This window comes from Oryx dammah, unplaced genomic scaffold (genome assembly GCF_014754425.2).
Source record: "Oryx dammah isolate SB20612 unplaced genomic scaffold, SCBI_Odam_1.1 HiC_scaffold_9, whole genome shotgun sequence".
Taxonomy (NCBI): Eukaryota; Metazoa; Chordata; class Mammalia; order Artiodactyla; family Bovidae; genus Oryx; species Oryx dammah.
In genome coordinates, this window is record NW_024070193.1 from 54,044,946 (window position 1) to 54,059,953 (window position 15,008).

Sequence of the window (15,008 nt, forward strand, 5' to 3'; positions counted from 1 at the left end):
GGGATGGTCATTCACAGGTCAGCTGCCTCACCAGGCCTTTAGGGATGCAGTTTCCTGGACATGTGACTGGTGGGGTCGTACAGCACGCCATGCTCAGAAGCACCCCAGGCTGGGTTACCACTCTGCTGTTGCTGACTTGAAATTCATTTTGAACAGGAGGACTTGCATTGTCACTTTTCACTGGGCCCTGTCACTGGTCCTGCTTTGAAAAGCACCCTTGTCTGCCCTCCTTTCTTGGTTGTGGTTCCAGAGGCCTAAGTTGCTAGTAAACTCCTCCACTGGATAATGTGCTGCACGTCCACAAACTGTGGGTAACCCAGGAAGGAAAATACAGGAAAAGAAGGGGCTGTAGAAGATGGAGGTCACAGAAGGTCACTTTGACAAAGGGACATGTAGGTGGAGCCTGAAGAACAAGTGGACAGGAGTGGGAGGAGCGAGAGGAAGGGTGTTCTGGCGGAGGGAACAGCATGGGCAAAGCCAGAGCATACAGTGGTGGGGTACGCAAGGAGTGTGTTCTAGTGGGGCCCGGAGGAGCCTCAAGTCGGGAGGGGTCAGGTCTGCAGAGCCCTGTGGGCTGCTGAAGGACGGTGGACTTGATCCTGAGGGCTGTAGGAAACCTCTGGAGCGCTTGGAGCAGCTGGGAAACGTGTTCAGAGACACTGCCCTGCCAAATCATGGGCTCCAGGGAGGCGGGCCCCAGGGTGCAAGGCTGAGCTTGGTTTATGGTGATTTTCCCCTTGTTTCCAGGGCTGTGAAAGGCAGCCTTTACTGATGCATGTGCTCTCTCATCTAGAATGTGTATACTGGGCTCCACACCTGCCATGCTGGGAGTGCCGCCATTCAGAATCCACACCCTCGTGGAGCCTGTGTGGTGGTGGAAGGAGACAGAGGAGAAACAAGAGAGCGAAAAGGATGCAGGGATTAGAAACGCAATGCAGAGACACAGAGCATGGCGGGCCCTGGTTGGGGTGACGGGGGGTGGGCGGGCCTCCTTGATCAGCTGCTCTGAACAGGGTTCCCCACATGTTGCTGGAGTGCAGACCCCAGATGGAGATGCAGAAGTCAGGCAGGGGCCCTTGCAGTGGAACGGCATTCAGGCCAGAGGGGACGGTGAGTGGACAAGGCCCAGGATGACCGCTATGCCAGGATGAGAGTGACTTGTGTGGGTTGGCAGGAAATTAAGTTGGCAGGATGGCAGGGGCTGGATCAGAGAACCTAGTCAGACATTGTGAGGACTTGGGTATTATTCTGGGTGATGTGGATGCTGCTGGAGAGTTTTGAGTGGAGGCGTGCAGGGCCTTCCTCGTATTGTTTTAATATTTATTTTTGTGTTTGGTGTCTCGGCTCTTAGTGGCGGCACACAGGATATTCGTTGCCCCTCGTGGGATCTTCTGTCACAGTGGGTGGACTCTGGTTGGGGCACGCAGGCTCCAGAGCGCACAGGCTTCAGGAGTTTCCATGTGTGGCTTAGTTGCTCTGTGACATGTGGGATCTTAGTTCCCCAACCGGGGATCAACCCACATCCCTTGCATTGCAAGGTGGATTCTTAACCCCTGGACCACCGGGGAATTCCCTTCCTTATATTTGTAAAGGTTTATTTTGACTCTTGTGTGGAAAGCGGACTGAGAAAAGGCGAGAGGGGTGCAGGCAGCAAGGTCATGGTGGAATCGGAGGAGGCCAGTCAGTGGTAAGGGTGGTGGCAGATTCTAGGTGTACATAGAAGGGGTGCTAGCGGGCTGTGACTGTCCTGTTTGCATGTAGATCGGATGTAGGATATGAGCTAAAGGGGAATAAAGAATGACTCTAACCCAAGCCACTGGGATAATAAAAATTAGAATTGCTGTTTGCTTCAAAGATCTCTTACTGAGGAATTGATCACCCTAAACAAAATGACTGAAAGTGACCCTTTGCCTTCTTCACAGTCATGCACTCTAGGCTGGGCTCAGCTGAGCAGTTGTCCTGTTGGTCTTGCCTGTGGTCACTGCCTGTGTGCCTGTCTTCAGCTGTTGGGCTGACTGTGGGCTGGACTTGGTTGGAACAGCTGGGCGTTTCTCTCACCATGATGTTCTAGGACCTTCTCTCTCCATGAATCCTTCCTTCGTGGTCTGTCCAGCTCGGCAGCTAGCTCAAAACTCCCAGGAGGGCAAAAGTGAACACTGATAAACCTTAGGCCCCAAACTGACACCATGGCAGTTCTACTCCACTGATGAATGTATGACAAGGGGACGGTGCAGGAGTGTGATCTCCAGGGGCTCAGGTTCGCTGAGGGCCACAGTGGAGCTGACCACCACCCCCACTTAACAAGGGAAAGAAGGTATCGAATGGGGAGGTCAGGGGGATACCCTGGGGATACCCCAGGTTCAACCGTGAGTCTCTTGGGTCTGAGAGATCCATTCACTCCTAAAAGGGAGTGAATACAGGCATAGGAGGAAATTCCAGAGAATCTCCAATATGTAGAGTCTGGAGTGATGCGGCTGCTAAGACACTTCAGTTGTGTCCGACTCTGTGCGGCCCCATAGACGGCAGCTCACCAGGCTCCCCCTCCCTGGGATTCTCCAGGCAAGAACACTGGAGTGGGTTGCCATTTCCTTCTCCAATGCATGAAAGTGAAAAGGGAAAGTGAAGTCGCTCAGTTGTGTCCGACTCTTTGCGACCCCATGGACTGCAGCCCACCAGGCTTCTCCGTCCGTGGGATTTTCCAGGCAAGAGTACTGGAGTGGGGTGCCATTGCCTTCTCTGGGAGAGATGGAGAGTCAGTGGAGAGAGAGGACAGGAAGCAGAGGAGCATGATAGCATGAGGTCACACAGTGTTTCAAAGAGAAGGGACTCTCCTCTGCATGGCATTCCAGCTGGGTGGAGAAAAAGCATGCTTGCAGAGGGACCATTACCTTTGTTTTGGTCAAGGTATGATTGGGTGGCTTCAAGGGAGGATGGGGAGAAAAAGTGGAGACAGGCAGTAAAGTTTCAAGGAGTTTTGATGCCAAGGGGAGCAGAAAATTGGAAGGAAGGTCTGAAATTGACAAGTGTAGTTTCTGAAGATGTTTGAGTGCTGCTGGGAACAGTCGGGAGAGAGGGTGGAGATGCCTGCGGGAACTTGAGAGGGGAGGGGCTGGGATCCAGTGAAGGGGTAGAGGGCTTGCCCATAGCCAGTACCATTCATTGTTGGAGCAGGAGGCAGGCAGCTGAGTAGAAGTGTGCAGACCCCAGGGACTTGCAGTAGAGCCCTGTGTTCATGCCCGTGGCTCTGAGCCTGGGTGCCTCCCAACTGAGTCACCTTGCCTCTGAGTGTCTCTGTTTCCTTCTCTGTAAATTCGGGATAATTGTGGTCAGAACTAGTGCAAGGCAAAGAGTGTATTGAACTCTCCTTGGGTGCCCATGCATATCCCGTCCATCAAGGATGCTAGCCAAGATTCTGTACATTGAGAGAGAAACTCGCTGAGATCATTGTAAAGTTTCTCTGATTCTTTTTTTTTTAAATTTCTTTAAAAAATTTGTTTATTCTTGTTTCTTTATCTTAATTTTCTCTGATTCTTGAAGAATTGTTTAAATTGTTCAGTATTGCTGTTTGTAAAACCAAGAGGAGGTTTAGTTTGTGGCTGTGGTTTGTGGACCCCTGGATAGAGAATCGCATCAGGACAGACACCTGCATGCCTGCACGGAAATTGTCTCATGGCCTGCATTCATGTTCACGGATGGATAACCTCCCAGCAGACCATTGCGTTGTCTTCACGACCTCCTCAAATGGCTGCTTGATATTATACAGTGGACATCCTCAACGCACAGCTTTTTCCTTTGATCACATTATTTTTTTAGGCCGCATTTCCAGGCGCAGTCACAACATGCACAGATTAACTGCACTGCTGTGCTTACGCTCCTCCTTCTCAGGGGGGAGTTTGCCCAGGTCCTCACAGCTGCCACGGCCAAGAGGTGAACCTCGACCCACAGCCTATGACCCTCCTACAAGCCGAGCTCTTGAACCCTGAGGCTACGTGGGACCTGATTCCAACAAACGCACCTCTCTATATGTAGTAAATATCTTCTCAGAAAAAGTAAAATTTTATTTGAAACTCTTTCCATCCCACAACAGTTTTAATGAGTGCCTTTTGTGATGTCCCAAGCACCATGAAATAGGCATGAAGGGAGCGGGCCCTTTAAGGGAACTCAGGGGAGTATCCTCTCGGCTGGGCAGTGCAGAGCCTCTCCTGCTTGCTTTGTAAGGCTGGGCTTGTGTGTACGTCCTCTGGCTGCCTTAAAGGATTGCATAGATCCATCTCGGGGGCTGATCTTGGTCTCCTGTCCTTGTTTGCTCCGGGTGGATTTGCCAGTCTTAATGGCAGAGTATCAGGTAGATCGCTCTCCCCGTTACCAAGTTAACGGATGTTCCTTTGGAGAGGTGGCTCCCGCCCAGCCCTTCCTTAGAGGAGGCCTGCTGTGCTCCCCTTTGTGGGGAAGGGACGGGCCATCACTCTTTCCGGGGACCCTTTGACTTTCTCAGTGGGCAGTCAATTGTTTCCAGGTTCTAGAAGCCCAACCCAAAGGGTAGTTCGTTACCTCTAGTCTGCTGCAACTTTAGCTGTAATTAATTTTTCTCTGATTCCCAAGTGCAGACCTTTTTTCCTTTTCCCCAGAGTAGTTCACGGTCTTAATTCTGTTGATGGCAGCAATGGAAGCCCTGACGATGGCTGGACAAACCTGCAGCGGTGCCTTCAGCGCTTTGGCGGCCGTCGTTCTGAGCAGCTGGGCCGTCGCTCACCTCTCTGCTGGAGACAGACGGCCCAATTAGTCCTCCCCACTTCTTGGCTCTCGTGCCTACAGTGTCCACCGCCCAAGACACAGATGATTAAGTGACTGATTTGCAAAGGGACCAAAAAAAAGGAATGTCAGGGAGGGACCATAGGTGAGAGGGGATTTACTTTAGAGGGAAGGGTGATGTCTTTGCCCAGGATGGTCATGGTGCTGGGTTGAAAGACTTGGGTTGGATATGCTGCACAAACACCAGCAAGAGATAAACAGGGAGACAGTCACCCCATGGCTGCCCTTTCTCCTCCCTCTCTCCGGGAATTCTACTTTCCCCAGAGCTGACACCGCCACAGCATCACATGCCTAGTGGGTGGGACCTGCGGTTGGCTGTGAGGCCGCATTCCCTGCGTCTTTGATTTCAGGAGCATCGTCTGGGACAACTAAGAAATTCCCAGATGTTGCATCTCTCGTAGAGCCTTTTTTTCTTTTCCTTTCAACTCTTATGTTTTGCACATTTTCCCATCTACGGCAGAGTTGCAGGAAGAGAACAATGAACTTGCACATACATTCTTCACCTTTGCTGGCCAGTTGTTAACATGTTGCCGTTTTGCATTTTTCTCTCTTCTTCCTCCTCTCCTGCTTCTCTCTGTCCCTCACAAGAACACACGCATGTATGTATGTGTTAGTCTCCTGATGAGTCGTTTCAGAGCAGGTCGCAGACTCCTCCCTGATGTCCTTCAGTGAGTGGAGCTGGGCAGATCATCAGTTACCTGACGGGGACGTTCTCCTGCACGACTCATTTGTCGCCCTGGGAAAGTTTCACATCCATGCTGTTCTGTTTCTCACACGCCTGTTTCAGGAAGGGGAACCCCTTCCAGTGTCCGTGGGTGGGCTCTTGTCTACCACTTGGAAATGAACCGTCCGAGGAGACACATATGCTGACGAAGCGAGAGACTTCACTGGGAAGGGGCGCCAGGCGGAGAGCAGCGGGGTGTGGGCCCCCAGGAGAACTGCCCTGCCAGGCAGCTCTGCAGCCTTGGGTTTTGTGGTTATAGGATCATTTTCCAGCCTGTCTCCGGTGGTGCATGCATTGCTCAGCCAAGATGGTTGCCAGCAAGAAGGAGGTGGGAGGTGGACAGACACATGGTGTCTCCTTTTGACCTTTCCCAAACTCTTCCGGTTGGTGGTGGCTTAGTTCCTTACCAGCACTTCTGTCGTAAAATAACTCACACAGATGGTTACTGTGGTGCCTAGCCAGAATCTGCGGTTTCAGTTAGCGTGCTTCCCCTAACACATCTGGAGTAAAATTTCCCCCAGTTGTTCCAGTAAGGCTCTGTTTAGCATTGATCAAAGCAAGAGAGCCCTGGAGATGCTACAATGGCGGGGGTGTCTGATGGTTACAGTCAAGGAGCCGGTGGGTGGGTTTGCCTGGAAGCAGGAGCTGTGAGGAAAGATCTCCTAGAGGAGGTTACCCTTGAGCTGTTTCTCATTGAGACAAGGCAGGAGGGAGGGCAGGCAATAGAGACAGGACTGAACGTGTGTGTGTGTGTGTGTGCATGCACACACATGCCTGGAGGCAGAAAATGAGGGCTAGTGTGAGACTGGAGAAGGTGAGGGACACCCTGGCCTTTGTCTCTTGCAGAGAGTTTAGAAAGACGAGTCCAGCTGTGGCTTGGAGAAGTAGTGGTGGGCGTGACAGCTGGAAAGGAGGGTGGGTTAGGGAGCACCAGCTGTGCTTTTCCAGAGACGGGGCGCCGGAAGTGTCCGTCCTGAGTCACCACCGGCTGCCTCCCATCTGCATGTTAACGCCAGGTTTGGTTTTGCTCTTCCGGCCGTGCTGGGTCTCTGTTGAGGTGTGTGGGCTCCTCTGGTTGTGGCTCCTGGGTTCAGTTGCTCCGCAGAAGGTGGGATCTTAGTTCTAGACCAGGGGTTGAACCCAGGTCCCCTGCATTGGAAAGCAGATGCTTAAACACTGGACCACCAGGGAAGTCCCCCGTCTGCATATTAATGACAGTTTGGGGCTGGTGGATTGCCTTGTCATCCTGGAAAGAGTAAAATGGGCTGGAAGGTGGGGCTCTCATCCCACCCTTTCCCCTGGGCCGCTTCCTGACCCCCTTGCCATAATCAAGGACAGGAGAAGGGGGTGGCCCAGCCATCCATTCTGATGTCCAGGGAACGCTCACCTCGTTTGTCACTGAGGGAAAGAAGATGCTCTCATTGGCCAGAAGCAGAGAATCTTGGTGTCAGGGTGATGGACCCAACTTGGGGAGCAGTCGGGGGCCCTGAGGTTCCCTCCACACACCTTCCCTGCCTCCTCCCCTGTCTGTCCCTCACCTGTGAGAGCAGAGGGCTGACCACAGCATCCCAAGGAGGCTTTTGGGCTTTAATGATCCGCAGCTTGGGATTCTGAGTGGCGTTCTTTTCTCCATTTGTTTCATTAAAAAAAAAATTGTTTACGTATGTGTTTATTTGGCTGTACCCGGCCTCAGTTGTGGCACAGAGGGTCTTTAGTTGTGCGTGCGGGATCTAGTTCCCTGACCAGGGGTCGAATCCAAGCCCCTTGCGTTGGGAGTGTAGAGTCTTAGCCGCTGGACCACCAGGAAAGTCCCTATCTAATTTGCCTTACTCCTCTAGCTTCTGAGTTCAGAAATGCTGGCTTAGGGGAAGTGTCTTAAACTCTACCCTTTTCCCAGGAGAGCAGAAACATCCGCATGATTCTCTGCCTTCACGTTCCGTCTTGGGCCCCAGAGCTGGAATGGTTGACGGAGACCCCTCGTCCCATGGGTAGGAGGAGGAGCCAGGCTGTTGGGACCCCCTTCATGTGGCATTCCATCCATTGGGCTGGAGGCCTCAGTGTGGCTCAGCGCCCAGCCCCCCGCCCCCCAGCAGAGGACCCCTTGCCTGGGAGGGAGAACACGCGTGGAGTGGTGTGGGAGGGTCTGGAGATGGGGACCCTGGAAGCTTCTTTCTTTTCGAAGATATGTATGTATTTAGCTGTGCCGGATCTTCGTTGCAGCACTCAGAATCTTTAGTCGTGCATGTGGGATCTAGTTCCCTGACCAGGGACCCCCCCAACCCCCCTGCATTGGGAGTGCAGATTCTTAACCACTGGACCACCAGGGAAGTCCCTTTCTTTACTTTTTAAATTAATTTAACTTTACTGGCCGGAAGGAGGGGGAGTTCCAAGGCTGCTTAAATCCACAGCTCCCAACCTGCACAGCCTGTGTGGGAGGCATTCCTGGGGGGACCTCAAGCGACTGTGTGGGGGAGGACATGAGAGGCATAGCTGGGTCCCCACAGAGCATGGGGAGGGGGGCTGAACTTGACCTCCTCCCACCCAGAGCCGTAGGAGGCGAGATCAGTGGGGTCTGGCGAGATCAGTGGGGTCTGAAGGCCACTCTGAGCCAGAATGCGTTTTTCCTGGTCAGCTGGAGTCCTCTGGCACCGAGGTGCTCAAATCTGTCAGGCTGTGGCTCAAAAGAAAATTAGAAGATCTCCGTTAGTTTGTATGGTCGTGGTTTAGATGTTTCTTCATGCAGTTTATTAGAAAAAGAAAGCAGAAAGATACTCACAAGAAATGTAAAGACATTTCTGTTGCCAAGAGAGACGTGTTGAACGTGGGGTCCTTCTGTGGCCCATGTCGCGTGTTCATTCTGCATCTGGCTCCTTTTGACTCGTCATAGCTGCACTGTCCTCTGACATCGTTTTCAAGTGAAAGACGGAAAAGCATTAAGAAGGATACCGGCCTCTCCTTCCCGGTGGGCTGGCCTTTCCCTAGCTTATTCTGAGAACTCTTTGCTGTTCTCAAGGCTGGCTGTCTCGTGTCCGCCTGTCTCGTGTCCGCCTGTCTTTCTCGTGTCTGCCTCGCCTGTCTCATGTCCGCCTGTCTCTCTCGTGTCCACCTGTCTCATGTCTGCCTGTCTCAAGGCTGGCTGTCTCATGTCCGCCTTGCCTGTCTCGTGTCCACCTCGCCTGTCTTGTGTCCGCCTCGCCTGTTTCGTGTCCGTCTGTCTCTCTCATGTCTGCCTGTCTGTCTTGTGTCCGCCTGTCTCTCTCGTGTCCACCTGTCTGTCTCGTGTCCGCCTCTCTCTTTCGTGTCTGCCTCGCCTGTCTGTCTCGTGTCTGCCTGTCTGTCTCTCTTGTGTCTGCCTGTCTCTCAGGATACCTCGCTTCCCCTGTGTCTCCATCTTTCGAGAGGAATGGTCCCAGCGAGGGCCGAGCTGGGGACCCACTCACAGGGCTGTGTGTGATGTTCCCAGTCGGCGACGCTTTCGAATGGCCTGGTGCCGCAGTTGTGGCAGAAAGACAGCCTCAGCCACACGGGGAGGCGCAGAAGCCGGCCGTGCGACCTTGGCCAGCCCCTCCCCTCACCCGCACAGGTCAAGGGTCAGGACTGGTCTTCCGGCTTCGAAACCCGGTGAGCCTAGCGAGAGGAGCTGAGTGAGAAGGTGTTCCAGGTCAGCACAGGCTTGTCTTGCAGCCAAGTGGGCGCGGTTACTGGCCCACAGCCGCCTGTAGTGAGCTCGCTGAGGGGTGCTAGCGGGCTGGCGTGGTGAGGGGCTACCTGTGTCCCAAAAGCCCCTCACCTGCTTTAGGTGGCCTAATCCCTGGGTTCTGGGCATTTGGGTGTGTGGCACATGAGGGACCACTCAGATCCATGCTGGACCAACAAGGAGTGCCATAGCCCCTGGTGGGCCCTCCAGGCTCCTCCCTGTCCTCAGTCATGGGCCAGTGACACAGCGAGGAGATGACCCCTCTGCCAGGCAGTTTACCAGAAGCTTTTGCTGTCAGCCCAGTCTGTTTCTTCATAGCTCATTTCTCCTGACCCAGCCCACGGAGCAGCCTCCAGCTGTGGCCCTCCTGTGTGTGGTAACCCTGTGAACACTGCCTGCTAGCTGGCCTTGCCTCCAGAGACATGGGCCAGGCCCTTTCTATACTCATTTTCTGCCCCGATCCTGGTAGGGTTTCTATACTGCTCTTGCTATAGCAGTTTCCAAACAGATACTCTCGTGGGTGGTGGTCTGTCTGGACCCCCTCTGACACGGCACCCTGAGCCCCAGGACCCGGGTTTGTGGGGACACACCAAGTATCACCCTTGGCAGTGCCCGATGGCAGGAAGAATACAAAAGAGCCCTTTGGAGCTGTTTTCTTCACATCTCTAAATGGTGGAGAGCTGGGTGTGGACCGAGGGCTGCATGTTAGCAAGGCACCGGCCATGGAGGGAGACACAAAGGCTGTGGTTTCAGCCCAGGTGAGCAGAATGGAAGACAGCTCAGGACACTCGCCCACGAAGCTGGGTGGGCATCACGGGTGCCGCCGCATTTCCAGTTCCGCATTTCCGTTTCTGTTTCCAGTTCCTCGGACGTTCCGCCGTCTGATCTGTCACGCGTGCGCACATCCAAGGAACTGGGCTTGGCACCGGCCCTGGGGACCGTGCTTGAGGGGGTGGCAGCCCCAGCTTTCGCCTGTAACCGCAGGGCTCGCTGTCTGACCTTGCCTCCTCCGGGCGCAGGTGGTGCTCCCCACGTTCATTCTGGAGAAGCGGTCCTTGCTGGAGATGTACGCGGACTTCCTGGCGCACCCTGACCTGCTGCTGGCCGTCGCGGCGGGGGCCACGCCCCAGGACCGGGTCATCGGCTTCGTGGAGTATTACCTCACCGCCTTCCACGAGGGCCGCAAGGGCGCCCTGGCCAAGAAGCCCTACAACCCCATCATTGGCGAGACATTCCACTGCTCCTGGGAGGTTCCCAAGGACAAGGTCAAGGCCCGGAGGACTGCCCACCCCACCCCCGCGGGCCACGAACACCCGATGGCCGACGACTCTTCCAAGAACTACAAGCTGCGGTTTGTGGCCGAGCAGGTGTCTCACCACCCGCCCATCTCCTGCTTCTACTGTGAGTGCAAGGAGAAGAGACTCTGTGTCAACACTCACGTGTGGACCAAAAGCAAGTTCATGGGCATGTCCGTGGGGGTCTCGATGATTGGGGAAGGTAAGCCATGCTGAGGGGTGGAGCTGGGCTCTGACAGAGGGACATTTGTGTACCTGATGGGTGCTTGAGGGTGTGCGTGTGGAGTCCGTCCTTTTCACTTTCACAGAGCTGGGGGTGAGTGGTCAGGCGGGGACTAGGGATGGGGCTTGCCCTTGGGGACCAGGTCCTGGCCCTTTCCCAGTGGGGCCAAGGCGATGCAGGAAGTGGGATGCAGCTCTTTGCCTGTTAGGCTGCCAACCTGGGTTCTTCACCTGCTCCTCATGTGCAGGCCGCCAAACAGATCCTTTTATTTCCAACTCTGTATGAATATTAGAGTTGGCTTCAAATCTATGAAAACACATCTTTACTCATTCTCATCGGTGTTCTGGCTCACAAACAATGTAGTTGCTCAGTCGTGTCTGACCCTTTGTGACCCCCATGGACTGTAGCCCACCAGGCTCCTCCATTAAATTCTCCAGGCAAGAATACTGGAATGGGTTGCCATTCCTTTCTCCAGAGGATCTTCCCGACCCAGGGATCGAACCTAGGTCTCCTGCATGGCAGGCAGGTTGTTTACTTTCTGAGCCACCAGGGATGCCCCGAGCATCATAGAGCTGCCTGTTCACTATCTTCTCATAAATGGTTCCCAAGACAAATCTCTGGATGCTGGGCTTGCAATTCTGAATCAAGAACCCAGTGTAATCAGACCATGTATGGATCACACATCCCCCTCTTAGCAGATAGCTGTGAATGCAGTGTATTCATTGTTGGAGGAAAACTACAATCATCCTTGTTAAATTCAGGTGCCTATGTAAGTGTTTCTTCAACTTCCTTTTAGTCATCAGTCCCTTTGAGATTCTGGCCACAGACTCTCAGAAAAGAGAAAAAAATCCAACACAAAATTTGGCTTGTAGGTTCAGGGTATACATGGCTCCTCAGAAGCCCTTCCAGAATTCCAGGAGATTAGAGAACCTCCCATTGACTTAGCAGGCTTTTATTGAGCACCTAATGTATGCCAGCTATTGTTTTGGGAGCCATGAATACTTGAGTGAAGAAAATGTGTCCTCATGAAGCTCTCTTCTGCTGGGGAAATACACTGGTGGGGTGCTTTAGAAGGTGTTAAGTTCTAGAGAGAAAAATAAAGCAGGGAAGGTGGACCTGGGAATGGGGGGACAGGGTGGTGGAGCTAGAGGATGGGCTGGAGTGGCAGCTGGATAGACCCCACTAAGGAGGAGGCAACTGGGCGAAGACCCCAGGGGGTGATGAAGGACCTCGGGGGGTGATGAAGGACCCTGGGGGGTGATGAGGGACCCTGGGGAGTGATGCGGGACCCCGGGGCTGATGAGGGACCTCGGGGGGTGATGAAGGACCCCAGGGGTGATGAAGGACCTCGGGGCTGATGAAGGACCTCAGGGCGTGAGGAAGGACCCCAGGAGGTGATGAAGGACCTCAGGGGGTGATGAACGGGCCTTGTCAATGGCTTGCTAAGTGTGTCGGACACAGGGAAGTAGGCCCTGGGGACCAGGGGCAGGGGGGCCCCTGCTTGCTGGACTGAGACAGGAAGTCGTGTGCCTGGAGAAGGGAGGGAGAACGGGGGGAGAAGATGAGGTCAGAGAGGTAACTGTGGCCGAGGAATGTGGGAGCCTGGGGGCCGTCCCCTGGGGTTTTCGCTGTCACTGAGGCTAAGATGAGGGCTTTGAGAAGATTCCGTGAACTGACTTGCATTTTAGCAAGATTGTTCCAGCTGCTTGTTGCCACCAGGTCATAAGAGGAGAAAGGGGCACAAGGAGACCAGTCAGGAGATTATGCTGAGAATCCAGGCAGGAGATGGCAGTGGCTTGGGCCAGGGCAGAGATGGCGGGGGTGGTGACATGGGGCAGGAATCTGGGTGAATAAGTGAAGCGATCAGACATGGGGTGTGAGCAGACGGTGAGGCCGAGGCTTTTTGCTTTGTCTCTGTGTGCACTCAGTCACGCAGTCATGTCCGACTCTCTGTGACCCCACGGACTGTAGCCCACCAGGCTCCTCTGTCCATGACATTTTCCAGGCGAAAATACTGGAGGGGGTTGCCACGCCCTCCTCCAGGGGATCTTCCCGCCCCAGGAATCAAACCCACGTCTCTTGTGTCTCCTGGGATTCTTCAACACTAGTGCCACCGAAAATACTGCACTATACACTACATACCCGTGACTCATTTACTCATGTCTGTACCTCCTAATCTCCTCCCCTCTGGCAGCCACCTGTTTGTTCTCTGTATCTGTGTTTCTGCTGTGTTACATTTGTTCATTTTGTGTTTTTAGATTCCACCTATAAGTATATCATACAGTGTTTTTCTTTCTCTGTCTGACTTATTTCACGTAGCATAATACCCTCTAGGTCTCTCCCTTTTGTCGCAAAGGGCAAAATTTCGTTAGCTTTTATCATTACTGTTTCATTGTGGATTTATACCACAGTTTCTCGATCCGTTTGTCTGTTGGTGGGCACTTAGGTTGCTTCCATATCCTGGTTATTGTAAATGATGCTGGTTGAATGTAGGGGTGTGTGTATCTCTTCCAATTAGCGTTGTCGTTTTCTTTGGATGAATACCCAGAAGTGTGACTGCCAGGTCATGTGATGGAGCTGGCCTTAGTTTGGGGAACCTCCATGCTGTTCTCCACAGTGGCTGCGCCAAGTGACACTCCCACCACCCGTGAACCGGGGTCCCTTTCCTCCACACCCCGCCCCCCAGCGCTTCTTATCTCTGATCGTTTTCACGACGGCCGTGCTGACAGGCGTGAGGTGACCTCTCACTGTGGTTTTGACCTGGGTCTCTCTGGTGCTTTGAGGCGTGGAGCCTCTGTCTGCTCCTGTGCCTGTTGGCCGTTAGGCGGCTGTACGGCCTGCTGTGTGTCTCTCCAGATCTTCCACCTCATTGTCAGTTGTTGTTTTTTTAACGTCGAGGTGTGTGAGTTCTTTGTCTGTTTGGAATTCTAACCCCTCATCAGGTGCATCTGGGGCTCAGATGTGAGCTGTGAGAGGCAGATGACACCAGGCTTTTGGCCTGAGCAGCTTAGAAGGAAGAGCCCTTCGCTGAGGTGAGGAAGACTGGAGGCGGTGCTGGTTTGGAAGAAGGAGCGTGCAGGGGTCCAGGTGGGTTACGTTAGGGTTTAGATATTCGAGGGGTGACTTGAGCAGACAGTGACCCTGCATGCTGGGGTTCTGTGGGGAGGTCCCAGCTGAGGTTAAAACTTGTCACTTAGGACCTGGAGACTCATGTCTGCTGAGTGTAGGGTCGGCCTCTGACGTTCAGGATCTGGGCTCCCCCGTTCCTTACAGGCAGCTGGGAGGGGCCGTGGCCTTCATTCACCTTGGACGCCTGGGACAAAGCTCTTAATGACGTGTGTTGGAAATCGTGTCACACCCTTGCTGTAGCATCTCGAGCAGAGCTGGGATTTTCTGCTCTCATTTTTCCTCTGTGCCTGAAAATTCTCCTTCAGACATCTGAGTGGAGTGTGGAAAGTGAAGGGAGACTCTGGAGAGACTCTGCAAGGGCCCCTGGGGACCCGCACCCCAGGTACTCCTGCCGTCGACGGGCCTGGGAGGCTTGCCTCTCATTTTTGGGGGCTTTCGGTCTCTCTCAGTCCTTTCAGTAGCCCCATCTCCCTTTCTTTCATATAAATTAAGGGTGGGCTCTGTAACCCACTGTCTTTCTGACTTTTCACAGAAAACGCTTCTCACTTCAGTTCAGTCGCTCAGTTGTGTCTCTTTGCGATCCCATGGACTGCAGCACGCCAGGCCTCCCTGTCCATCACCAACTCCTGGAGCTTACTCAAACTCATGTCCATCCAGTCGGTGATGCCATCCAGCCATCTCATCCTCTGTTGTCCCCTTCTCCTTCCGCCTTCAGTCTTTCCCAGCAGTAGGGTCTTTTTGCATCAGGTGGCCAAAGTATTAAAGTTTCAGCTTCAGCATCAGTCCTTCCAATGAATATTCAGGAATGATTTCCTTTAGGATAGACTGGTTGGATCTCCTTGCAGTCCAAGGGACTCTCAAGAGTCTTCTCCAACACCACAGTTCAAAAGCATCAATTCTATGGCTCTCAGCTTTCTTCACAGTCCAACTCTCACATCCATACATGACTACTGGAAAAAGCCTTGACTAGACGGACCTTTGGTGACAACGTAATGTCTCTGCTTTTTAATAAGCTGTTTAAGTTGCTTATAATTTTTCTTCCAAGGAGCAGGTGTCTTTTAATTTCATGGCTGCAGTCACCATCTGCAATGATTTTGGAGCCCCCAAAAAACCAAAGTCTGTCACTGT

At 53.4% G+C, this 15,008-nt stretch overlaps 1 protein-coding gene across 1 annotated transcript in view; it reads left to right on the plus strand.

Annotated features, from left to right (window-relative positions):
• OSBPL10 (oxysterol binding protein like 10) overlaps positions 1-15,008 on the plus strand; it is a 326,754-nt gene that overhangs the window by 292,402 nt on the left and 19,344 nt on the right. Inside the window, exon 8 of the mRNA XM_040246324.1 lies at positions 10,253-10,730. Within this exon, the coding sequence (XP_040102258.1) occupies positions 10,253-10,730 (478 nt within the window). The remainder of the gene's footprint in view (positions 1-10,252; positions 10,731-15,008) is intronic.